This window comes from Tupaia chinensis, unplaced genomic scaffold, assembly GCF_000334495.1.
Source record: "Tupaia chinensis unplaced genomic scaffold, TupChi_1.0 Scaffold144982_1, whole genome shotgun sequence".
Classification (NCBI taxonomy): domain Eukaryota; kingdom Metazoa; phylum Chordata; class Mammalia; order Scandentia; family Tupaiidae; genus Tupaia; species Tupaia belangeri.
The window spans coordinates 1,515,064-1,541,010 of record NW_006204841.1 but is presented as its reverse complement, the minus strand read 5'-3'; the positions used below and the strand labels follow the sequence as shown (position 1 = coordinate 1,541,010).

At 44.4% G+C, this 25,947-nt stretch overlaps 1 protein-coding gene across 1 annotated transcript in view; it reads right to left on the bottom strand.

Annotated features, from left to right (window-relative positions):
* Positions 1-2,490: 2,490 nt before the first annotated feature.
* The window catches only part of REST (RE1 silencing transcription factor), a 23,780-nt gene continuing 323 nt past the window's right edge, over positions 2,491-25,947 (bottom strand). The window contains exons 2-4 of the mRNA XM_006167706.3: positions 23,849-24,752; positions 15,921-16,004; positions 2,491-7,779 (exon numbers count right to left, since the gene is read on the bottom strand). Of these exons, the coding sequence (XP_006167768.1) occupies positions 5,666-7,779; positions 15,921-16,004; positions 23,849-24,743 (3,093 nt within the window). The 5' untranslated portion in view covers positions 24,744-24,752 and the 3' untranslated portion in view covers positions 2,491-5,665. The remainder of the gene's footprint in view (positions 7,780-15,920; positions 16,005-23,848; positions 24,753-25,947) is intronic.

Here is a 25,947-nt window from a genome sequence, read left to right as displayed (position 1 = left end):
CGACTACATGGGAGTCCAGCGACATAGCCATTACGCTAACTGCTGGTCCCCAATAAAATATTTAAAAAAAAAAAAAAAAGTGTACCTGGTAGCTTAAAATTCATGGGGTGGGGACAGGTGGCATGGTGGTTAAGGGCACTGGATTTCCACATGGCCAACCAGGGTTCAAGTCCTAGACCTGGCAGCTTGCTTTCTCACTTTCTCTCTCTCTCACTCTGTCCCTCTCTGGTCAAAAATAAAGCTTAATAAAGTAATTCTTGGGAAAAAAACAAAACAAAACAAAACAAAAAAATCCCTCATGCCAGGCACGTGTATGTGCATGCCCAAGATCCCAGGGGGAGAATGGAGAAGGAATCACGGTGTAGCCATTCCCCTAGAAGGTGATTTCTCACTTTCACTCGCTCTCTCTCTCTCTTGCGAGCAAATGTGCTCTACAACAAAAATCTCCCTTTAAAAAAATTCTGACAGCATGAAGAAATGGAAAAGGGATTGTGGCATGACCACACATCATGGCAGGTACTCTCTCTCTGAAGAGCACACATAACCTCTGGCAATCAAAACAAAGAGAAAGCTCAGACTCTGCGAGAACTCTGCAGTGTCAATAACCCCACTTTTATAAAAAATACAGAAATTACATATTTTAATATGCATATGAATGGAAGAATGAGCAGTTCGTAGTCGTTAACTCTGGAGAAGAAACAGAAATGAGGGCAAGAGGGTTAGCAAGGAGACAGCTAGTCGAGACGAGTTTGGAGAAAATCTGAGTTGTGTGATTTTTAAAAATTATATAATCAGGGGACCCGCAGTTGGTGTAATGGCTACATCGCTGGACTCCCTTGTAGTTGACTGTGGTTTGAGTCCCAGACCCAGTGGCTTAAAGTCATGCCAGGCATGTGTGCCCAAGATCCTGAGAGAATGGAGAAGGAATTGTGGCGTGGCCATCCCTCCTGGGGGTGATTTCTCACTGTCTCTGTGTCTTTCTGGGGAGTACACGCGCCCTATAGCAAAAAGCTCTCAAAAGAAAAATATATAGGGGACCAGCAGGCGGTGTGGTGGTTAAGGTGCTGGACACTCCCACATGGCCAACAATGGTTTGAGTCCCAGACCTGGTGGCCTGCTTTTTCACTTTCCCTCTCTCTCTGGCTAAAATAATGAATAAATAATTTAAAAATAGACATATATATATATAATATATATATATAATTAGAGCAGATAGACTTAACAGACATGTCATCTCTTTTTAATTGCTAGAGGGCACATGTACTTGCTAGACACACAAAAAATCCCCAAATGGGTGTATGCTGCAATCCCTTCTCCACCTCCCTCTTTTTGGGATTTCGGGCATGCATACCTGGCATGCCCGGGATTCAAACTATGGTCTACTACGTGAGATCCAGCTCCCTTAACTACCAGGCTACGGTAGTTACACACTGGTCCAAAAGCCGCATGAGGGACAGCAGATGACATGGAGGTCAAGGCAGCTGAATCCCGCATGGCCAGATAGCATGGCTCAAGGCTGGACCTGGCTGGCTTTAAAATCTCGTCAGGTGCATGTGCGTGCATGCCCAAGGTCCTGAGGAGAATAGAGATGGGGACAGCCATCCTCCCTGGGGGTGGTGACTGCTCACTCATGTTGCACACCTCACCCCACCCCCATATGCACATGCACCGTAAAAATAATTTTAACAACAAAAAACTATCTTGTTCAATACACAGCTCAACTCTTTCTACTAGCAGAGGAAGGGGAGCCTTTACGAAGTAGACTTGCTTCCCCTGGGTTTCCCCCACCTACACCTATAGTCCCAGAAAGCAGCAGATGCTTCTGACAACTGGCTACCCATTGGACAGTTACCTCAAGCAACAAAAACTGCCCTGACTTTTGTATCTACAATGGGTCCTCTGGGAGAAGTTGTATCAAAAATGATGACTATACTTGCAACTCCAGCAGTATGGCTTCCCTTGCACTTGATGTACCAACAATAATAAACAAAAGGCATCATGCTTTTTAAAACTTTATTTCAACATAACTATGCTTACAGAAATACACTCATATGGGTTAATAGAATGCAATTTAAGTTTAACTTATCCTACACAATTTGGACCAAAAACTTGGTACATGGTTTTAAGATTAAAACAAAAAAGGATTTGTAATCTGCTTTATTTTTATCTATTACAAATGTATAAAAGATTCTCATCAAATGCTACTAAAGAAGGCAGCAAGAACCATGAGAAAATTACCTTTGGTTTGCCTCAGGAGAAAAAACACGTATTGCACTGTAAAAGTTTATAAAATTGGTGCAACAAAACATTGCTGTAATGTTTCAATGCCAGTTTACAAAGTTCAATAACTAGTGAATGTAGAAGGCATGGGAGGGGCCTATGTACACACGTGGGACTGTAAAAGCTATCTGATTTAGTTAATATTGCATGTAGATTATAAATCTACACAAACCACGATTCAGATAATTTCTTAAATCTGAATTAACACTATCAGCTTGCTTCATCAACTGAGGTTAACATGGAAACTCGGCACGCTAGCTGTTAAGTTCTTCTGACTTACAAAAGAAGAAAATTACATTTCTTCCCAGCTTTTCAGTCCAGAGCGATAGCATACTGCAGGCCAGGTCTTCCTTTCACTGCCGACATTCGCGGGGCGACATGCAACAAGGCCTACTTGGGTTCTGATGTGTATCAGCACTGGTATGCCCAGCAGACCCCAAGCTAATGACCACATGATTTCAGAAGTTGACTCTAAGAATGAAATGGCTCTTCTTGGAAGACAAGAGCAAAACACCCAGCCACAGTTATAAGAAGCCATATCAAAGCAACAACAACAACAAAAATGCATCCCCTTGTGAAGTACATCTCAATTTAAAAAAAAATAATAAAAAGTAGCCCCCAAATAAGAAGCAGCTCTGAAATAAACAGGAAAAAATATAACTTAAAATATCTTGAAAACCAGTGGGAATACAGATTCAAAAGACAGTTAAAAAGATTCATTTTCATAAGACTACCTAGATTAGGCTTATAATATATTCTAATAATTCAAAGTTACCACTAGTTACTAAACATAAATTTACAAATAACAGGTTTATTTTTTGTTCCTTTATCCAGAGAAAATTCTAGCTTCAATTCTACCCAGTAGGGGAAAGGGGAGGGATGATAAGAAAATAAAAAGATCCAAACAGTTCCATGCAAATATCACATCAAATGAAGAACTCCCAACTGGACCAGAAGTTCATGTTTCTAATATGCTTTTCATCGAAACAATTTTAATAAGTAAAAACACATGGCATTAAGGTTCAGAACCTAATATAGGCCTGACAATCAAGTTTTTGTTTTCTGGAAGAAAGGCCTCAAATCCCAATTAGTTTCCAGTAACAATGTTTTCACAGATCAATTTAACAATGAGGGGTTTTAATTTCATTTTTTAATTTTAGCATTCTAATCTTAAAGACTAGAAGAGTTCAATTCCCCAGAAGGCAAACTGGTTTATTTTTCTGGCAGTATGAAAGAATCCACAAAAACCTCTTCCCCAAACTGATTTCCCAGCATCCAGTCTGTGCTCACGATGAAATCTCTATATAATGCAAAAGTTTAAGTTAGGTAAAATGTACCCAGGGACGTTAAAACTAGTTGTTAGAAGGATTTAACTGGCTTTATAATTTAAGTTTTAAAACATAAATATTTGCAGCTTGATCTTCTGTAGACAATGATTGTCGGAGCCTAGAATTCAACATCTACAAATTCTCATTCATGCACACAAAACACAACCATCATCCCACAACCCATTCCTCGTGTCTTTCCACAATGTTCTGCCGTTTTAAGTCTTTGGCCTCCCCGTCAATTGCAAGTTCAAACAATTTTGAGCTCAAACGTCACTCTGAAAGTTTTAACAAGTTCTCCACCCATACATCATCAATGCTTTTCTTAGTCTTTAATGCTGTACTGCCCAAATCGGAAACCTGTCTTGAAGAGACCACCAGATGAAAGAAAACAAAATAAAATACGAAGTGGTTATTTTAAACCAGAACATGGGAGCTCAGAATCCAAGATTCCCTACCGGGAACACACTTTATTTTACTGCGATGAATGACTGCCATCAGTAAGAAAAATCTTAAGTTGGATTCTTTCATACTCTGGCTTCTGGCCAAAGTTTTGGAGTGCCACCCTTTTTCATACAAAGGACCCCCCATAGGAACACCGGGAGAGCTGCGATTCATTTGAGGCCTCACCTGTAGAAAGAGGCTGTCGCAGGGACAGCCAGGACACCCACTGGTTTGTGGAGATCCCTGAGAAAGAACGAGTTTTACATGTGGACTGTACGTAAGTTTCACCAGCCTTTCTCGCTGTATTCCTAGGACCTGCAGCTGGTCTGCCAGCACGCACACTACCCACACCCACCTCTCTTAGCCTAGGTTTGCTGCACAACAGGTATGGCTTTGGAAATCTCTCAAGTGATATTTTGTAAAACTTGGAGGAATAATTATATACCCTAATTCCAGGTATGCAGTTTCCAAATATCACTTAGAGGTCTTTATTCAGTTACACAACCATATGGACATCAACCATCTATGAGAAAATGTTCTCCTCCAAGATATGATTTAACACCTATTAGGAAGTAGCTATACCATACACACAAAAAGTAATAACTGATGGTTGGCGTCTGGGATAAAAACTTGTTCAATATGGAAACTAGTAGTTTGTTTATTGCAAAATCTAAACTGAGAGCTGCGATGCCCACATCCATTCAAATAAATAACATATGAAATACAGATTCTGGCATAGATTTAAGATGCAAAAATCAAAATCAATGAATCAAACCTGCATGTTTCATTTGCTCACAAACTTACACACACTATTCTGCAAAAAAGACAATTGCAGCAAAGAGAAAAACTGTCCTTTTGCAAATAAGACTAAAAGCATCCCTCCAAAGAGGCCAAAATAAACATGCATATATATATATGTATAAAGTGTTACTGTTGAACACAAATGCTATTTCTAGGAAAAATTTAACTGCATAGGTTAAAAACAAAAACAAAAACAATGTGCAACATCTCAAGCCATTAAAGCACCAAAAAAAAAAAAAAATACACACACCAAAATCACTGTTTTTATGACGATTAACATACACAAATAAGAAATGTTGATCAAAACTCAGGAAGTAAATACCTGGACTGATATAATGTCCATTGTTGGGAGAGTTTTTCTTCAATTTAAATGTCTTTTTTCATCACTAAAAAAAAAAATCTTAAAGTGCTAACTTTATATAAAGCAGGCAAATTCTTCAAGTAATTTGCTATAAGTAAGCCAATTTTTATAGAGCTAAACAAGAAACTAACAATAGACTAGATGTAAAGAAAAAACTGACAAGCTACAATTGGAACAAAGCTATAAGATGCTATTATACCACCTCGGCCTTTTCATTTCAATGAAACATACAAGCTAGCAGATTTAGGTTATCTGCTGGTTTAGTAACTAACTCCCTTGGGTTTACTAAAATTTACACAACAGGTATGCATAAAGTACTAAGGAAAAGGATGCAATTAAAAATCAACACTGGACATTAATTAAAGCAATCTTAAAAGGTTGTCTACTACTATAAAGGAATATAAAATGTAATAGATTTTACACACTAAGAACTGAAACACTGTCCAAAGTTTAATCACTCCTGCCCTTTAGCTGCTTTTTCAAGGAAGTACACGTTAACCAAATGGCGGTTGAGGTGTTTGCTGTAATCCTTTTCTTTTCTAAAAGAACGATCACAGAAGATACAAACGAAATCTCCCTCAACCACTTTGGCGGCCAAGGCTCCCTCTGCGCTTTTGCCGCAGGTTTCTGATGGAGCTGGCCGCGCCCCATGCAGTCCAGAATCATCGCTGCCCTCCGACATGTTGTCACTGAGGTCACTTCCATCGTGACTGTGGATGCCTTCATCTTCGTCAATTTCCTGAGACTCACTCACTGCCATGGTAACAGGCGGTGACGCTGGAGCCGTGGGGGACACTGCTTCCTGCTCTTCCATCGGCAGGGGAGGAAGGAGTGGTGCGCCTGGTCCTTCGGTGGCTGGCTCCTTCCCGGGGAGACTCTCTGCTGCTGGGTTCCGATCTGTGTCCATTTCCATCTCATGAATGTCGGTCTGGGGTTTCCCAATGGAAGTCTCACTCCCTGGCATGCTCAAGTTCTCTCCAGAAGATGCGACACTGGTAGATTCCTTGGCACTAGCAGCAAGATCAGCTAGACTCTTTTCTGGCTCTTCTGCCTTCTGAGGGGGGCTTTCAATATTTCCTTCACCTTCAGAAAATAATTTTTGGTCTTTTGACTCCTCTTGTTCTAAGTTCTCCTTTGGCAGCAGTGGTGAGGGTGGTAACAGGTCCTGTGTGCCCGCACTCTCCTTGAGAAGCTGGCAGTCTTTAACAGGCACTAAGCCAACCTCGATGAGGACCTGCTTCTTTCGTGCCACCTCGTCAGATTTTTCCTTTTCATTATCTTTTCGGGAAGGAGATTTTTTAGGAATTGGCTCCATGTGAAGAGGAGGCTCTATGGGATGAGGTGAGTCCATCTGAGCAGGCTCCTGAACAACCTCCATGTGAACGGGCTCCGTGGGACCAGGCCCCAGCCCAGAGACCTCCATGTGAACGGGTTCCAAGGGACCAGGCCCCAGCTCAGTGACCTCCATGTCAATGGGCTCCACGGGACCAGGCCCAAGCTCAGTGACCTCCGAGCAAACAGGCTCCGTGGGACCAGGGCCCAGCTCAGTGACCTCCGAGTGAACAGGCTCCATGGGACCAGGCCCCAGCTCAGTGACCTCCGAGCAAACAGGCTCCATGGGAGCAGGCCCCATCTGAGCACCCTCCAACGAAACAGGCTCCGTGGGGGGAGCCGGCTCCATCTGAGCAGGCTCCTGAGCAGCCCCCGACGGAGTGGGTGCCGTGGAAGGACACAGTTCCCTCTGGCGAGGCTCCTTCTGAGCAGGCTTATTGCTTTTTTTACTTGATTTATTTTTCAGAGTTTTCTTCTTTGTACTTTTTTTCGTGCAGGTAGTTTGCTTTTTGCTCTCTTCCACCCTGCTTCCACCTTTGGGCACTTCCGGACTGTGTTTGGATTTCCCTTCTCCCTTCTTCTTCTTTTTTGCCACAGGCTCCTCATCGTTCACAGGATCGGGCGAGGCCGGGGCTTCAGCTTCCATCTTCCTTTTGTTCTTCTTGGTTTTACAAGATTTCTCGGAGTCAGCCCCCACTGGCACACCGGCCTCTTTAGCCTCTGTGGCAGATTTGCGAGTCCTGGTTGTCACCGGGACCAGTGAGCCGTTACCACACGGCTTCTTCTCTTTTGAAATGGTCTCTCTTTTCTCTGCTTTTACAGACTTCTCATTTTTCTTTGCAGCCATGTCCCCCTTTACTTTTGTCTGCTCCGTTTCTGCTTTGTCACTGGCAACGTTGTTCTCAGGCAGGTCAGCTTCTCGCTTTTTGGTTTTCTTCAGTTTCACTTTTGAGACATCCATCGTCTTACTAGGGCAGGTAGGGTGCTTGGATTTGAAGTGATACTGTAAGTTACACTTCTTGGAAGCCGCATAGTCGCACACGGGGCAGTTGAACTGCCGGGGGTTGACGTGGAGCTCTACGTGCTTTTTGAAGTTACTTCTATCTGCTGTCTTATAGTCGCAGTGTGGGCAATTAAGAGGCTTGGGCCCATTGTGGACCTGTCTGGCGTGGCGGGTCACCTCGTGTTGATTAGAGGCCACGTAACTGCACTGATCACATTTAAATGGCTTCTCCCCTGAAGGCAAACAAGAGGCATTGAGGGAAGACATTGATTAAAATTAAAATTCAAGATTTACTAGCATTTGCTTACAAAGTATACTTATAATTGTGTATGTAAAATAACCACAAAAACTATCATTGGAAAGACTATCATGCACCTTACATCACCATATTTACTTGTATAACATGCCCCTGCCTCGTGGCACTGACACTCAAAGCAAGCAAAGGAAGCATCACCTCGACCAGCCGACACCTTCACCCAGCTCTCCACGCCAGAGCCCGCACGTGCTAACAGAGAGCCGACATTTCCCGAAAGGATGAATTACTGGTGAAGTCCAGTTGGGCTCTGGGTGTAAATTTTGGGGCAGTGCTACTCAGAGAAAAATATTCAACTAAAATTTTTTATTTAGTTTAAACATATGTATAATAAAGTAGAACATAAAAGCCCCACATATTTGAAGATAAACCTTGACAGTTCTTTCACTCTGCAGTAATTGCCAGATTGTAGGTGAAAAAGCTTTTAAAACTCGGTTTGAGCCTGAGGGAGCAAAAGGCATTTCCCACAGCAAGAGCTGAGTAAAATTTTACTCAGCAAACTTTTCCAGTGCCAGAGTTGCTATTCTAAGGCAAAAATATAGCCAAGGTTATAATTCAGAAAATGTATCTTGATTTTCTTCCCCATACCTTCTTTTACAAGGTGGGCACAGAAGCTAAGTAAATGAAAACAACATACAAATAGATATGGCATGTAAAATAAACCAAGTCATATTCACGATACACACAGAGCCAGAGCACCCCCACCCCACAGGCAGGCAGCGTTCACGTCTACCTGAATACATACCCATCTAGATCACTCTAGTAAATATTACCAAACGGTATCCAGACCCCACTGCTCCAATGGAATGCATAGTAGAAAAACGGAAATTGACATTTATGAAAATTCATCTCAAACATTCTCAAATTCCTATCAAATCTAATTAAAGAGGGTCTCAGTGCAAAACTCAGACATTAAGCAAAGCCCATGTAAACCACGTAGACGTTAAGCTTTGCCAGATTAGAAAATGATTGGTGATAAAATAATCACAAAGACAGAAACTTTACGAGGTTTAGCAGACTGGACATGTAGCTACTGACAAATATTCCCATGACGATCAAAAACAGGTTTCTACGACACGCTGTATCACGCACACTTCAACACTGTCCACTCTAGTGAGTGATTTAAACGGCAAACACCTGTCTAACACAGAGACACAGAATAGAGAAAGCTAAGAGGCACAATGGCCAGGAACTTCATCTGGAGTTAGAATATCTGAGATACAGGATCTGGGGGGCAGCAAGGGAACTGTAAGCTAAGGTACTAGATCCCACATAGTAAGCTTTGAGGTTCAAGTCCCAGACCTGGCGGCTTGACAGTCACGCTGGGCACATGTGCATGTGTGCCCAAAATCCTGAGAGCAGAAAGGAGAAGGGATGGAGGCGTGTTCATTCCCCTTGGGGCTGGTTTATCACATTCCCTCTCTCTGGTGAGTGCATGTGACCCACAGCAAAAACAAACACAACTGAAGGGAAAAAATACAGTTCTGTGACCTGCTTACTGTGAGACCTTGAGCAAGGTATTGAAGTCTCTCTCGATTTCAATTTCCTCAGCTACACAATACTCACTAATAAGTGTTATAAGCTATAAAGTAGGTGAATGCATAAAAGGTGATTAGCATGGAGAAAAAAATAAGCACCCAATATATTCAGCCTGTCACTGCTCATTTAAGAAATCAATCGTGTGGGTTCTTTCATTTTTTAGTTTTTAGCGTGCTCACCAGGGACAAAGATAGAGAAAGGAGAAATCACCTTCCAGGGTGGCCACACCACAATCCCTTTTCCTCCTCTCAAGATTTAGGGCACATGTGCACCCCATGTGTCTTTCAAGCTACTAGATCTGGAACTTGAATCGCTCAGCTGGCTTATGTGGGACCCAGCGCCTACACCACTGTGCCACTTGTTGGACAACAGGACAAGGTGTCCTGAGTGGCCATGGTGTTTCTAGGCAAGGTCCTGAGAGGCTGGGACCACAGGTGCGGGTGGGCCAGAATCAAGTCCGGGCTTCCCACACGTCTCAGACTGCCAAGCGGCAGCGCCCCACACACACTCCCAGGGCTGGGCCCCAGATGGTAACTTTTCTCTGGTTTTGCTATAGGGCATGGCCACACAATCCCTTCTCCTCTCTGGATTCTGGCATGCACACACACACCCAGCATGTTCCTCAAGCCGCAGAGTCCAGGACAGGACTTTAGCAGTTGTCCACGTGGGATTCAGCCTCAAACAGCACAACCCCAGCTGGCACCCCAGCTGGGAGTCTTAGTATAGGTAAATAAAGGGGAAGAGTCAAGCATTTACCCTGAGTTTCCCGTATGAACCTATCTCTGAGCAAACAGTGGATGAATGGAGTTTCTCTTAGTGAAAATATCTGTGCTAATAACGCACTGCAATGGGAACATCCCCACTGTATAACCGCTACTGACTGAGGGGCTCTACCGTCAGCCCTGTACACGGTCTGTATGAACCGTCAGGGAAGGAGCAGATGCAGAAACTGCTTAAAATCTGATGGCATATTACACTCGTTCCTCTAAGTTTTCTCCTCCAACATTCACATTTTTGCCATTAAATCTTGATTATATGTGTTTATCATTCTTTTTTTTTTTTCCCCATTTGCCGTGGGTGGGAGGAAATTACCCCTCATGGGGCATGGTTGCACAGCAGTCCCTCCTCCTCCACCTCTCCCCATCCTGGGCATGCACACACATTCAGTGTGTTTTTTCAAACTCCTGAGTCTGAGTCTCAAACAAGTAGTTGGCTACATGGGCCCAGTCGTTTTAACCGCCAGACCACAAGCTGGCCCCACTGTGACTTTCTAATTCCTAACTTGTGCATCAACTTTTTCTTACTTGAGGGCCAGCTTGTGGTCTACTGGTTAGGTAAGCTAGTCCCACATGCCCACTATGTGGTTCCAATCCTGGACCCAACAGCTTGAGAAATACCACTGAGTGTGTGTGCACACATGCCCCAAATCTTGATAGGATGGAGAGTGGAAGAAAAAAGATTGTAATGGCACATACGGAATACTACTGAGCCATTAAAAAAAAAAAAAAAACAAGATCCAAAGATTTGCTACAAAGTGGATGGATATGGAAGATTTATGGCTGAGTGAAGCAAGCCAGGCTATGATGGAGAGACACTGTATGTCTCCACTTAATATATACTGAGTGTCTCCACTCCAGAAACTGAAAGATTAGTGTATACAGAAGCATGAAAAGTAGTTACAAAAACTGAAGTCAGTGGGACCAGCAGTTAGCATAATGGCTATGTCGCTGGACTCCCACACAGTCGACCACGGTTCGAGTCCCGGACCCAGTGGCTTAAACTCACGCCGGGCGTGTGTGTGTGCATGCCCATGATCCCGAGAGGAGAATGGAGGAGAAGGGATTGCGGCATGGCCATCCCCCCTGGGGGGTGATTTCTCGCTTTCTATCTCTTTGTCTCTCTCTGTCTGGTGAGCGCATGCGCCCTATAGCAAAATCCTCTCCAAAAAAAAGAAAAAATAAATAAATAAAATTTTAAAATGCTCAATTCTTTTCAAAGAATTATTTACTTTATTATTATTACCATTCGATTTGAGCAGAGAGAGAAGGGGGAAATAAGAAAGCAAGCCGTGGGACCAGCAGGTGGTGTGGTGGTTAAGGCGCTGGACACTCCCACATGGCCAACCATGGTTCAAGTCCTGGACCTGGTGGCTTGCTTTCTCACTTTCCCTCTTTCTCTCTGTGTCTCTCTCTGGTCAAATTAATAAATGAATGAATAAATAAAATTAAATTTAAAAAAAGAAAGAAAGAAAGAAAGCCACTAGGTCTGAGACTTAAACTTGGACAGCCATGTGGTGAGTCCAGCACCTCAAACACCACACCACCTGCTGGCACCATTAAGACTTTTTAAATAGTAAAACTACAAAGGCAACCGCTAAAAACTATCTTTAAAATATAGCAAGCAGGGGCCAGCAAGTGGTGTCATGGTTAAGGTGCTGGACTCCCACAGGGCGACTACAAGTTGAGTCCTGGACCAGTAGCTTAAAACTCACAGCGGGCATGCGAGTATTCATGCCTCAAATCCTGAGAGATGGGAGAAGGGACTGCGGCATGGACATCCCCCCAGGGAGTGATTTCTCACTTTCCTTCTCTTTGCATCTCTGTTGAGTGCACGCACCCTATGGCCAAAAAAATCTATATATGTATATGTGCACATGTGTGTGGGTATATTTGTTTATGTATGTGTGTGTGTACGGCAAGCAAAACTCTAGGTGATATTTAACACAAAACTGTTTCAGGGAAAATTCAAAACTTTTTATTTAACTTGCCTTGTTTATTAACAGTCTCCAATTTGGCCAGAGAGACAGAGAGGGAGAGTGAAAAAGCAAGCTGCCAGGTCCAGGGCTTGAACCATGGTTGTACGTGTGGGAGGTCCATACCTTAACCCACCACACCACCTGCCAGCCTCTACTTTTTTTTTTTTAATTTGCCAAAGAGTACATGCACTCACCACAGAGACAGAGGAAAAGTGAGAAAGCACCCCCTATGGGGGATGGTCACGTCACAATCCCTTCTCAATCTCTCCATCTCTCTTCATTTGTGATTTCATTACACCAGGGGTGTTCAATCTTTTGGGTCCAGGACAATGCAATTTGGCCATATGGGATCCAGCAACCTTAACTACCAGGCCCCACCTGGACCCATAGACAAAGATTTTCAACTGATGTAAACCATCAGATTTGTAGCCTTCATTGAGTTGATAACACAAGGCTAATAAAAGCGTGTCATCATTCTAATCCAATGACAAAATATCATTAATAATATATGACTTCTGGGACCAGTAGATGGTGTAATGGCTACATCGCTGGACTCACACAAAGTCGACTAAGGTTCAAGTCTTGGACCCGGCAGCTTAAAACTCACACCAGGCACATATACATGTACGTGTGTGCCCAAGATCCAGAGAGAATGGACAAGGGATTGCAGTGTGGCCACCCCCCAGGGGGGTGATTTCTCACTTTTTGTCTCTCTGTCTCTCTCTGTTGAGAGCAAGCACCTAGCAAAAATCTCTAAAAATAAATAAATAAAAGTTGACTTCAAATGCCTTATCATAAGGTAGGTGTCAACAATTAGATTTAACTTCTAGTTTACAAGTAATACAAGGGACAGAAGAACAATTCAATGGCACCATGAAAAAACAGAAGACATACCCAGAAGGGGGAATGTTCTATAGGAAAACTAGCCATATTGTTTCAATGTTTTATTTTCCCCATCGGTAAAATGGGGATAATGAAACTTATACAATACAGGATAATTCTGAAGACTAAAATGAGTTAACTCCTATAAAGTGCTTAAGTGTTTTAATAAAGAGCTAGCATGACACTGGATAGAACACCCAGCCTCAGAATGCAACCAAGCTATGCTTGAAGAACTATACCTGGAGCCACCACAAAGTAATAAAACCAGGTTTCAGGGCCAGCACATGGCATAGCACTTAAGTCGCTGGACTCCCACATGGTCAACTGGGGAGTCTTGGACCAGTGGCTTGATACTCACACTGGGCACAGATGCATGCATGCCCAAGATCGGAGAGGAGAATGGAGGATGCGGGTCGGCAGTGGCCATGACCCTGGGGGAAGATTTCTCACTTTCCCCCTCACTGTCTGTCTCCTCTGCCCCATCAAGTACATGTGCCCTAAGGCAAAAAACTTCTAATAAAGAAACTAACAAACCAGTTTCTGATTAAAGGTACAACTCAATGGCACGGGAGATTCAGAAAGAATCTAGTAAGTACATTATCGTGAAAAGCATGGGTGCTCAGGAAACACCAGCAAATATACTGAGCCCCTTACACAGATGCTCAAATGAAAGCAGCACCTGTAAGGCGACTGCGTCCTACTGTCACTGCTGACTCAGGGCAGCAACGTCCCAGAGATTCAGTGCACATCACTGGGTCGTCGGAAAAGTCATGACGCTATTTTGCTCAGAAAAACAGAAAAGTACACCATGACTTTTCTGACAACCTAATATATGTGATGTTTAATTTTCTAGTAGTCACATAATGAAGGTAAAAAACAAAAATTAAATTACCTTTGTTCCTTTTATAAGTCAATATGAAATCATGTCACCATGTAATCAACATAAAAAAGACATTTTTACTTTTTTTTTTTTTTTTTTTTTGCTACAGGGCACGTGCACTGGCCAGACAGACAGAGACAGAAAGCGAGAAATCACCCCCCAGGGGGGGTGGTCATGCTGCAATCCCTTCTCCTCCATTCTCCTCTCAGGATCTTGGGCACACACGCACACACACCCGGCGTGAGTTTAAGCCACCGGGTCTGGGACTCAAACCGCGGACGACTACATGGGAGTCCAGAGATGTAGCCCATTACGCTAACTGCTGGTCCCCATTCTTTTTCTTTTTTTTTTTAAATTATTTATTCATTCATTTATTTTTAATTTGACGGCGAGAGACACAGTGAGAGAGCGAGAAAGAGGGGAAAGTAAGCCACCAGGTCCGGGAATCGAACCGTGGTCTGCCACGTGGGAGTGTCCAGCACCCCAACCACCATGCCACCTGCTGGTCCCCCCCCATTCTTGATACTATTTAAAATCCAGTGTATGTTTTATAAATCTCAATTCAAACGAGCCAAATTTCACAAGCTCAGTGGTCACATGGGATTAGTGGGTGCCCACCTGGACAGCACAGACCACGGTGAACTGAGGTGGGAGAGGTCTGCACAGGCTTTGTGAGCAGTGAGACTGGAGCACGCCTTAACCCACAGGGACAGACATGCGACACCCAGGGGACTTTCCCTCCCTACCACCCCTCAGCCCACGTGTGGTGATCTGTGCTTTACTCAGTCTAGGTTAACAAACTGGTATCCTGGATTACCCACTTTTTTCTTTAAGGTTTACCGTCTGTAAATTTAGAGTCCTCAACAGTGCGATCAACTCTCAAAACAGAATTAAAACCCAACTCTACAACCTGAAAAACTACAGAGAAAGTCTCCAAAACCCGGCGCCCACACACTGTTAACCTCTGCTGCGCTGCTGGGAGCAGGTGAGAAGGTAAGGGTTGTTCAGAAAGTATGAACCAGCCTTGGCCTATGTTAGTTAGACTTTTACTGGAGTCTTCGGAGATGTGATTTTGATTGGAGGATCTGGTAAATGTTTAGGTCTCTCATCTCTCAGAAAATGTGAATATGAAAATTCCAGCTATGGATTCCACATTAAGAATCACCATCTAGGGGACCAGCAGTTAGCGTAATGGCTATGTCGCTGGACTCCCACATAGTCGACCGTGGTTCACGTCCCAGATCCGGTGGCTTAAAACTCACGCCAGGCGCGTGTGCATGCATGCCCAAGATCCCAAGAGGAGAACGGAAGAGAAGCTCAACAGTGCGATCAACTCTCAAAACAGAATTAAAACCCAACTCTACAACCTGAAAAACTACAGAGAAAGTCTCCAAAACCCGGCGCCCACACACTGTTAACCTCTGCTGCGCTGCTGGGAGCAGGTGAGAAGGTAAGGGTTGTTCAGAAAGTATGAACCAGCCTTGGCCTATGTTAGTTAGACTTTTACTGGAGTCTTCGGAGATGTGATTTTGATTGGAGGATCTGGTAAATGTTTAGGTCTCTCATCTCTCAGAAAATGTGAATATGAAAATTCCAGCTATGGATTCCACATTAAGAATCACCATCTAGGGGACCAGCAGTTAGCGTAATGGCTATGTCGCTGGACTCCCACGTAGTCGACCGTGGTTCACGTCCCAGATCCGGTGGCTTAAAACTCACGCCAGGCGCGTGTGCATGCATGCCCAAGATCCCAAGAGGAGAACGGAAGAGAAGGGATTGCGGCGTGGCCATCCCCCTGGGGGGTGATTTCTCGCTTTCTGTCTCTCTCCGTCTGGCGAGCGCACGCGCCCTATGAATCACCATCTAGATACAGCACCAAACTAACAGCACACTAATTTAACTCTAATTTCTAAATAAATCACAAATACAGCTCAGGGCTTAAAAAACCCCTTATAGTGCTTGTTTACTAAAAAAATAAGAGGAAAAGTCCCCCTTTCTTACCAACCTGAATGAGTACGCATGTGTCTAGTCAGATGAGTCTTCTGAGAACTTGAGTAAGGACAAAGTTCACATTTATATGGACGCTCTCCTGCAAAATTATAATAAAGTGTGTAAATGTAACAGAACAAGCCAAACACCATTCTCACTAGTAATAACACAATACTCGGTCCTGAGCACTTTATAACAAGGACTTTTTTCTACTCCTGGTGAAACAGTCGGGTCTTATTTCAGAATTTATGTAACTACTTTATTTCAGCTTTGCTAACAAGTATCACTGGGCGCAGCCCCATGGGTGCTCCAGCCACGTGGGAGAAACTCCTCCTGCCCGCTGGGTTGCACTCTCTGCTCATCTGAAATACCACATCCTCTTTCCAGCAAAGGGACACTTCCCTGGTATCTGCAAAAGCTACTGTGGTGTGACTGGCCTTGAACCACAGAACTGGGGTCTAACTGCTTGCTCTGATGCTTACTTTTTCGGGAGGTCGTAAAGCAAGAAGGTAAAGCCTGCCACTTACTAACGTGTGTGTTTTACACACACGTCACTGGCATTACGATCTTTCACAACTCTCCGTTTTCACAGTCATGTATGAAATGGTTTGCTTTTCGTGTGTTGTCTGTTTTTAAGTTTTGCTATATATGGGGCACATGTGGAGAGGGAGAGTAAGAAATCACCCCTGGAGTGGCCATGCCACTATTCCTTCTCCTCCAGTCTCAATAATAATATCCGGGGCATGCACACACACATGCCCAGCGTGATTTCCAAGCTGCTAGGTCTGGGACTCAAACCGTATAGTCGGCCACATGGGATCCGTGCTTAAACCTCCATGCTACCTGCTGGCCAACACTACAGCAAGTATTAAGAACTGAAAACTATCTTAGTAAGGTATCTAGACTGCTTTCTTTTTATGAAGAATTATCCTGTTAAAAACCGAGCCAAAGGGCCAAACAACACAGCAGCTCTAGGAGACAATCCCGCGTGGGAAGATTCCTGGTTCCTGTCTGGAGACCCCCTGAATGTGCCAGGTGCACACTCCGAGACTGGCTGAAGGCTGGGTGGCTCTTGGCATCAGACCCCTGCTAGGGTCCTCTCTTCACCTCTCTCATTCATGGAGAAAAAAAATAAACTTAAAAAAAAAATTTATCTAGGAGCCAGCAGCATGGCCGACCACGGTTCAAGTCCCGGACCTGTTGGCTTGCTTTCTCCCTCTCTCTCTGTCCCTCTCTGGTCAAAATTAAAATAAATAAGTAAATAAATAAAGTGAAATAAGATAATTTTTTTTAAAGTAGAAAAAAAATTATCCAAATTTCCTGATGTTACTGCATGGGCAGTTTTTTTAATCTTTGTAAACAATGAATCTGCACCTGAAAATGCCAGCGTAGGGCCAGTCCTGTGACACAGCAGTTAAGCACTGTGCATGGACAGCCGGATCCCACATGCCAACCACAGTTCGATCCTAGAGCCCTGAAACAGAGGCTGACATGAGGGCATGCCCAAAATCCTGCCGAGGACACATGGAGGAAGAGGGACTGTGGCATGACCACCGCCCACTGGAGAGTGCTTTCTTTCTCCCTTGTCTTTCCTCTCCGGCAAGCGCAGGTGCCCACTGATAACTGAAAATGTTAACTTACAGCAACAACACTTAAAAGTGCGGCTATTTTAAACTAAAAATTCAAGGAGTAGAGGTAACACTGATGTGAAGTTTGGTCATCGGTGTTGAATTATAAAGCTGCAGGGTCTGACAACACCAGAAGCTAAGAAGCCAGTGAGTCAGTACTCATCGATTGAAGACGGAGGACCAGCAGATGGACTCCCAGAGGGCCAACCCCGGTCTGAAAATCATGCCAGGTGCACGTGTGTGTATGCCCAAGACCCCAGGAGGAGAATGGAGAAGGGATTGCAGTGTGGTCCTCCCCTCTGGGGGCTGATTTCTCACTTCCCCTCTCATTATCTCTGTGTCTTTCTCTCTGGCACGTATATACACCCCAAGGTAAAAACTTCTTTAAACAACAAAAAAGAATTGAGGACTCAAAACTGAAGACAGCACACACAAGTACAGTCCTTTTGTTTAAAAAGCTGGACAGGGGGCCAGCAAGCGGTGTGGTGGTTAAGGGCAAGGGACTCTCACATGGCCTACTGCAGCTCGAATCTGAACCTGGTGGCTTGTTTTCTCAACTTTCCCTCCCTCTCTTCCTCTTACTCTTCCCTCTGTGGTCAAATGAAAATTTAAAAAAGTTAAATAAAATAATTCTCTTTTTTTTTTGTTTTGTTTGTTTTTTTGCTATAGGGTGCATGTGCTCACCAGTAAAACAGACAGACAGAAAGCGAGAAATCACCCCCCAGGGGGGATGGCCACTCCACAATCCCTTCTCCTCCATTCTCTTCTCAGGATCTTGGGCATGCATGCACACACACTGAGCATGGGGCCAGGACTCAAACCACGGTTGACTAAATGGGAGTCCAGCGACATAGTCATTACGCCAACTGCTGCTCCCACTAAGTAATTCTTAAAAAAAAAAATAAATAAATAAGAGGATGAGCTCTACAGCCTAGTGGTTAAGGGAGCCAGATCCCATGTGGCCCACCCTGCCGTTTGTGTCCTGGCCCTAGTAGCTTGACAAGCACACGGGGCACATGTGTGTGCATGCCCCAGGTCCTGCCGGGGTAGAGAAGGGGCCATGGTGTGACTAAGCCCCACGGTGGGCGGGTGTGTGCCTGTGTCCTCTCCCTGTCCCTCTCTCTGGTGAGCGCACACCCTCTGGAGAGGCAAACGAAGAGGGCCAGCTGGTGCCGCGGCGGCTACGATGGCTGACCTCACCCGGCCTGTGCATTCCAGTCCCAGACTCAGTGGCTTCGAAAACACGCTGGGCACATGTGGGAGCATGCCCAAAACCCAAAAAAGAGGGAAAAATGCAGGGACCCCCCCCCCAGGAGGTGCTTTCTCACTCCCTCCTCTCCATAGGACAGAGTTGCCGTGCCACCAGACTCTGTGGAGGGCGCTCATCTCTCTCAACTGTACACACTCACGCTCTATCATGAGCAAGAAGCAAAAAAGGCTCTAATAACTTAACACTAAAACGTGAAATGCGACTCGCGACTAGTGTTAGCTGTAAACCATGTAATCATAACCTTATTGTAGAATATCAGCCATTAGAGAGAAATTAAATAAAACATATGTAAAATATAGCCATTACAAACTGGTCACCTAATCACATAAAAATACCTAACAGTAAAACAACCCATATTTTCTCCATTCTCGAGTCTAAAATTATTTTTAAATTTGCTGTAGGACACGTGCTCACTAGAGAGTGGGAGAGAGAGCACCCCAGGGGGGAGGCCATGCTGCAAGTCCCTTCTCTTCTCTCTGCTCAGAATTTCGGGAATGCACGCACATGCGTCTGGTGTATTTTTCAAGCCACCGGGTCTGGCACTGAAACTGCAGTCAGCCGTGCGGAATCCAGGCACCTTGACCAACGTGCTCTCCGACTGGCCCCTAAAAGTATTCTTAAGTCAACAAACTGAAATTCACTGTTGAAAATATTTTTAACTTATTAATAAAACTGCTAAGTTGTCCAGTAACTCAACACCTCTGAGGTTATCAAAACACAAGTGACCACAAAACAAAACTTCGAAGAAAAAGCACTGAGATACTGAGTTGACTCTGCATGCTGGGTATGAATATATGTGTTTGTAAAAACTCTTCAAGGTGTATACATCAAAGTCGTGTACCTTACCCTATGTCAGTTACTGCCTGAGTGTTCTATTTCTTCGGCAATTTTTTTTCTCTTTAAAAGAGATTTTTGGGGGCAACCAGCAGTTAGCGTAATGGCTATGTCGCTGGATTCCCACGTAGTCGACCGCGGTTTGCATCCCAGACCCGGTGGCTTAAAACTCACGCCAGGCGCGTGTGCGTGCGTGCCCAAGATCCCAAGAGGAGACTGGAGGAGAAGGGATTGTGGCGTGACCATCCCCCCTGGGGGGTGATTTCTCGCTTTCTGTCTCTATGTCTCTGTCTGTCTGGCAAGCACACGCGCCCTATAGCAAAAACCTCTTAAGAGAAAAAAAATAAAAAGATTTTTGGGGAACCAGCAAGTGGCGTGGTGGTTAAGGTGCTGAATACTTCCACATGGCTGACCACGGTTCAAGTCCCAGACCTGGTGGCTTGCTTTCTCGCTCTCTCTCTGGTCAAATTACAATAAATAAATAAATGAATAAAATTAAAAATAAGTAATTCTTTAAAAAAATAAAAGAGAGACTTTTGGTACAGGGTGCATGCGTTCAACCAAGAGACAGAAAGCAAGAAATCATCCCAGAGGGGATGGGCACACACCTCAATATCCTTCCTCCATTCTCCTCTTGGGATTTTATGCATGCGCACACACACACACACACACAGCTTGAGTTTGAAGCTGAGAGGGCCAGGACTCAAAGCACAGCTGGCCATGTGAGAATCCAGCAACATAATCATTATGTTACCTGTTGGTCCCCTCTATGGCAATTCTAAATTAGACCTCAAAGTTTTTTTTAAAAAATTAAGTGAATATGAAGTACGACTTATGGGTAAAGTATATACAGTACCCAGGATTTAAGATATTGTAGGTGAGGTTCATTTAACAGTCTAATTCAAACTGTTATGTGATTAATGGGATGGGGAGGGGGAGGCTTTTTTTTTGCTACAGGGCACGTGCGCTCGCCAGCGAGAGACAGAGAGGTAGAAAGTGAGAAATCACCCCCCCAGGGGGGATGGTCATGCCGCAATCCCTTCTCCTCCAGTCTCCTCTTGGGATCTTGGGCACGCACGCACACGCACCCGGGGTGAGTTTAAGCCACCAGGTCCGGAACTCAAACTGTGGTCGACTACATGGGAGTCCAACGACATAGCCATTACGCTAACTGCTGGTCCCTGTATGAATTATACGTTGAAATCAAATTATTTCAAAACATGGAGACAGTCACAAGTTATAACAAATACCTAGGAGACTTCAAATTCTTTTAGTAAACTAGGTTTTAAGGCTTCCAACACATGAGCCATCTGTTGGGGCTTAGAAATCTTGCCAGCAGAGGTCTTTCTTGTCAAGGAATCTTGCCTGCAAGTGTGACTGGTTAAGTCTCCCACTCAGGAGAAGTATTGTGACTCCCTACCCACTGCATGGGGGCTGAGGCAAAAGCATCCTGTGCCACTTTGCACTAGAGTACAACACTAGATTTCTTTTTATTTTTTTAAACAATTACTTATTTAGGAACCAGCAGTTAGCGTAATGGCTAAGTTGCTGGACTCCCCTGTAGTCAACCACAGTTCAAGTCCCAGACCCAGTGGCTTAAACTCACGCCGGGCGCGTGTGTGTGCTCGCCCAAGATCCTGAGAGGAGAATGGAGGAGAAGGGACTGGCGTGGCCATCTCCTCTGGGAGGTGATTTCTCACTTTCTGTCTCTGTCTCTTTATTTCTGGTGAGCTCATATGCCCTACTGCAAAGACCTCTCAAAAAAATAAAATTAAATAAAGCCCATTAACTATAAATAGTCATTCCTCAGTATCTGTGGGAAATTGGTTCCAAGAGGTCCCTATGGGTACCAAAATTCAAAAATGCTCAAGTCTCCTTTTTTCCTCTTCTAATTGCCAGAGGGCACATGCACTAGCCAATAAGATAAAGAGGGGTAGAAGGATTCAAACACCCTCTCTTCCCCAAGGACCCAGTCAGGCTGCAGTCCCTTCCATCTCTCCATCCTGTCAGGATTTGTGCACATGCGCCAAGTGAGTTTTTCAGGATGTCGGGGTTAGGATTCGAACCACAGTGGGCCATGTGGGACTGTGCGAGTCTTCAGGTCCCTTACATAAAACGGTACCATGTTTGCATATATCTATGCATCTCCTCCAATACAGTTTCAGTACTCTGTGGGTTACTTATACTATGCAATACAATGTAAACACTACGTAAATCAACAGTTGTTATGTTGGTTTTTTGTTTCATTTTTTAATGTTGTACTGCTACATATATTTTTGATTTGAGGTTTAGTGAGTCCACAGAAGTTGAAAGCACACACGTATAGAACCCATGGGTACAAAATCTGTGGATATGGAGTCTACACTGTATTTATCTGAAAGCCAATTTTAAGTGAATAACTACTGGATGCAGGAGATAAGGGGGAAGTGACAGCTAATTATGGTTTCTCATTGGAGTGATGAGAAAGCCTCACATGTGATAACTGTACAACTCTGAATATACTAAAAAGTACTGAATTGTACTTTAAATGGATGATTACAGTGAAGTATATCTCAATAAAGCTATTTCTAATCATTTCTAATCATTGAAACATGCCAAATGTAACCAATTAATAACTCCATGTAGGTGAAGTGTAAATGTTGGACACTGCAATACTATTCTGAGATGTCTGAAATTCTCCAATAGAGTTGCACTTGCCAGTTACACAGTGCCTCTTAGCCGGATGCATACAAAATACTGAACATAAATACTGTCTGGGAAACAGTTCTATTTTCCAGTCAGTCCAGTAGCCTAGCAGTTAAGGAAACCAGGTCCCACATGGCCAACCACAGATCAAAACAAAGTCCCCAGCAGCTTAATTAAAAAAAAAAAAAAAAAAAAAGGCAACAGGCACATGTGCAAGCATGTCCCAAATCCCAACAGGAAAGAGGAGGGACTGCAGCGTCACCGCGCCCCAGCACCCGGTATGCTCCCCGTGCCCCTCAGTCTCTGGCTAGTGCATGCACCCTCTGGTGAGAAAAAAAAAATGGGTTCAACTGGTGGTAATCCCACCTATCTTTTAAAAACTAACTTCTCGCATTTCTCTGTACTTCCGGCTAAGACAAGCTGCTCCATTTAAGGAACTCAATGCCACCAGTCAAGTGTTTCTCGATGTTCAAGGAGCCCAAGAGGCAGGATCCAGCGTTAATGGCCAGGTCTTCCTCTCTTAGCACCAATTCCCTCAATTCCTTTCGGGAACACACTGCACCTTAGATGTGTTCGCTCTAAAACACACCCACAAACTCAGAAGCAGTCGGATTTGCTCAAATGGTCTGTCCCGACTTGTTAGAACGTGCAATTTAGGAAGAACATCAGTAAGATTTCTTGGGTTATTTTTCCAAATAGTGGGGTTTACATGTATTAATTACTTAATGTAATCCCCCAATTCTGTTTTTAAAGAAACATTTATTAAACTGTATTTATTTTTATTAGTTTTTACTCTGATCAGAGAGAGACATGGAGAGAGAGAGCAAGGGCAAGTGAGAAAGACAAGTCACCAGGTTTGGGACTCGACCATGGTCGGCTCTGTGGGAGTCCAGCACCTCAACCACCACGCCACCTGCTGACCAATTCTCTATTATATGCTATGACTCCATGGAAAAAACGAGGCACAATGAGGCCTGCAGGTGGCATGGTGGTTAAAGGCGCTGGATTCCCACATGACAACCGTGGTTCGGCTTGCTTTCTCATTTTGCCTTTCTCTCTCTTTATTTCTATCTGGTCAAAGTGATAAATGATAATCCTTTTAAAAAAAGAAAATGGGGCACAAATATGTGAAATAACTTATCCAAGGTCACAAAGGAATAAATCCCCCCACTTTTTTGGGAGAGGTTTTTGCTACAGGACGCATGCGCTCGACAGACAGAAAGCAACAAATCTCCCCCCAGGGAATGGTCACACCGCAATCCCTTCTCCTCCATTCTCCTCTTGGGATCTTGGGCACACAAGCACACACGCCCAGTGTGAGTTTTAAGCCACTGGGTCTGGGACGCGAACTGCGGTCGACTACATGGCAGTCCAGCGACATAGCCACTGTGCTAACTGCTGGTCCCACAAAGGAATAAATTCTAATAAAGGAATCTGGATTTGAACCCATCATCCATTTCTCAAGCACTAGTCAACTACTTGATCAGAAGTGACAGCTGAAATCATGGCCTCGAAGGCATCTCTTACCTGTATGAGTTCGAACATGCTGAACATAATTGTTTTTCCTGTCTGAAAAATAGTTGCATTTTCCACACGTGTACACTTTCCTTGGGAAATGGTTCCGCAGGTGTTTCCTCCAGTGGTACTCGCTGACGGTGGTGTACGTGCAGATGATGCACTTGTACACGCGCTCGTTGTCCCCGGCCCTGGTGTGGTGCTTCAGGTGGGCAGTGTAGTGATCGTATCTGTTGGTGTTGTAGCCACAGCGGTCACAGCGGATGGGGCCCTTGGAGAAGTCGCCCTCTTCGGCAGTGGAAGAACTAGATTCCCTAGCCTTTGCTTGCTTCTCTGCACTTTCCTCCACAAAAAACTTCTTGGCACTGTGCACTCTGATGTGATGCACAAACTGTTCTTCTGATTCTGCCTCGTACTGGCACGGCTTACAGCGAAAGGGTTTGGTCTTCAAGTTCTTGCATTTGTCCTCTGCTCCAGCTGTTTCGGGAGGGAGATCTTTATTTGAACTGTAAACTTCCGGGGCAGCTGATGCTTCAAATACCGGCTGTGGCTCCTCGACGCTCAGCTCCAAACGTCTCAGCTCCATGTTTTCCAGGCCATTGGGTTCGCCTTTTATTTCGGGAGACTCTTCAAGTCCTTCACCATCACTGTCTGAAAAGTTGTTGTCCCCGACGGGCATCAACTCTGCCATCTGTCTCTCCTCACCCACCAGGTAATCGCAGCAGCTGCCGTTCACCTCCCCGGTTAGGGCCACGTTGGCCAGCATGATAAGCTGAGGTGCGGCCAGTTCGGCTTTGGAGAGGTCATGCAAGTCGTACATGTCGTTGGGCAAGGCCATGCCGAGGCTGCCGCTGCTGGGGAACAACCCTCCTCCTCCAGAAGACTGCCCCATCACCTGGGTGGCCATAACTGGGTGCTGAAGCAAAAGCAAACGACAAGAACAGGAGCACCAGTTTAAGGAAAACTTTTACTGGCCACAAACCAAGGCACCAATATAATTCATTCTCCTTAATGATGAAGACAACAACAAAATCCCCCAAAGTAACCTTTACACCTCAACGAGCTTCAGTAACTAAGAAAAATAAACCTCCATTTGAGTGCCCAGTGCTCTTCACCCAGAGAACTTTCCCGGGCCCTAGAAAAAACTGTAGCAACTGTGGGACAAAATTTACTCCCCTTACTCAGCCAGAGGTCTACCTCCGGCATGCGGCCCCCCAAGCACTTCTCATTCTTCTGGCAGAGGAAGATAAGTGACCTTCATTTATAATGTTAACTAGAATCGTTTTGAAAACTTAACATATGCACAATAAGCATTGTCCTCCCAATTCTCCCCTCCGGTGTGGTCTGAGCCACCAAGCCCTGACAGCCACAGCCATTCTGTGCCGGTTTCTTAAGTTCGCAGACAAGTCTGGAGAGGGGAGAGCCTGTAATAATTGCTCAACTTAATTGAGTTTCATAAGAACTCAACTAACTCAGAAAGAATAAACTACTGTGAAAAAGTACCACTTAGTCTCTCTCGATTTTTTGATGACTCCAACTGTTGTTTACTAAAAGGAAAAAATAACTATGAATCCCTTTGTCCTGTGAAAAAGGAAGTTTGGGGTTTTTTGTTTTTTTTTTTTGAGTATTTCACAAATGAAAATAAGGAATGCTTTCAAACTCCCTCGCTAAGAAGACAACCCAACACTCGAGAACCGGCAACTTTCTTGCATTGTGCTAGACTTGGCCTACTCGCCTGGCGGAAGCCATTACAAGATCACCTTCCAGAAGCTGAGCTTTTTAAATGGTCTGAGCCACGTTACTTCCCAATCCAAAAGGTGCTATTCTCAAAAGAAGCGATCCCTTGCAAATTAGAAAATGCCAAATAAGTGACAAATACCAAAAAAACAAAAAAACTTTCAAGCAAAAATACGAAGAGTAATCCGTCTCACCCAAGTGGACACACACAGACGGGTTCACTCGTGTGTTCCAACAAAAGTTGGAATGAAAATGCCATCACAGAAAACAGGGCAAAGCTGTCTCGGGGCTCACCAGCCAAGCTGGCTCGGTAACTGACCCCCACGCCGACTTCCCTAAGGCCCCCTAACCCTCAACGCCCACCCCTGCGGGAA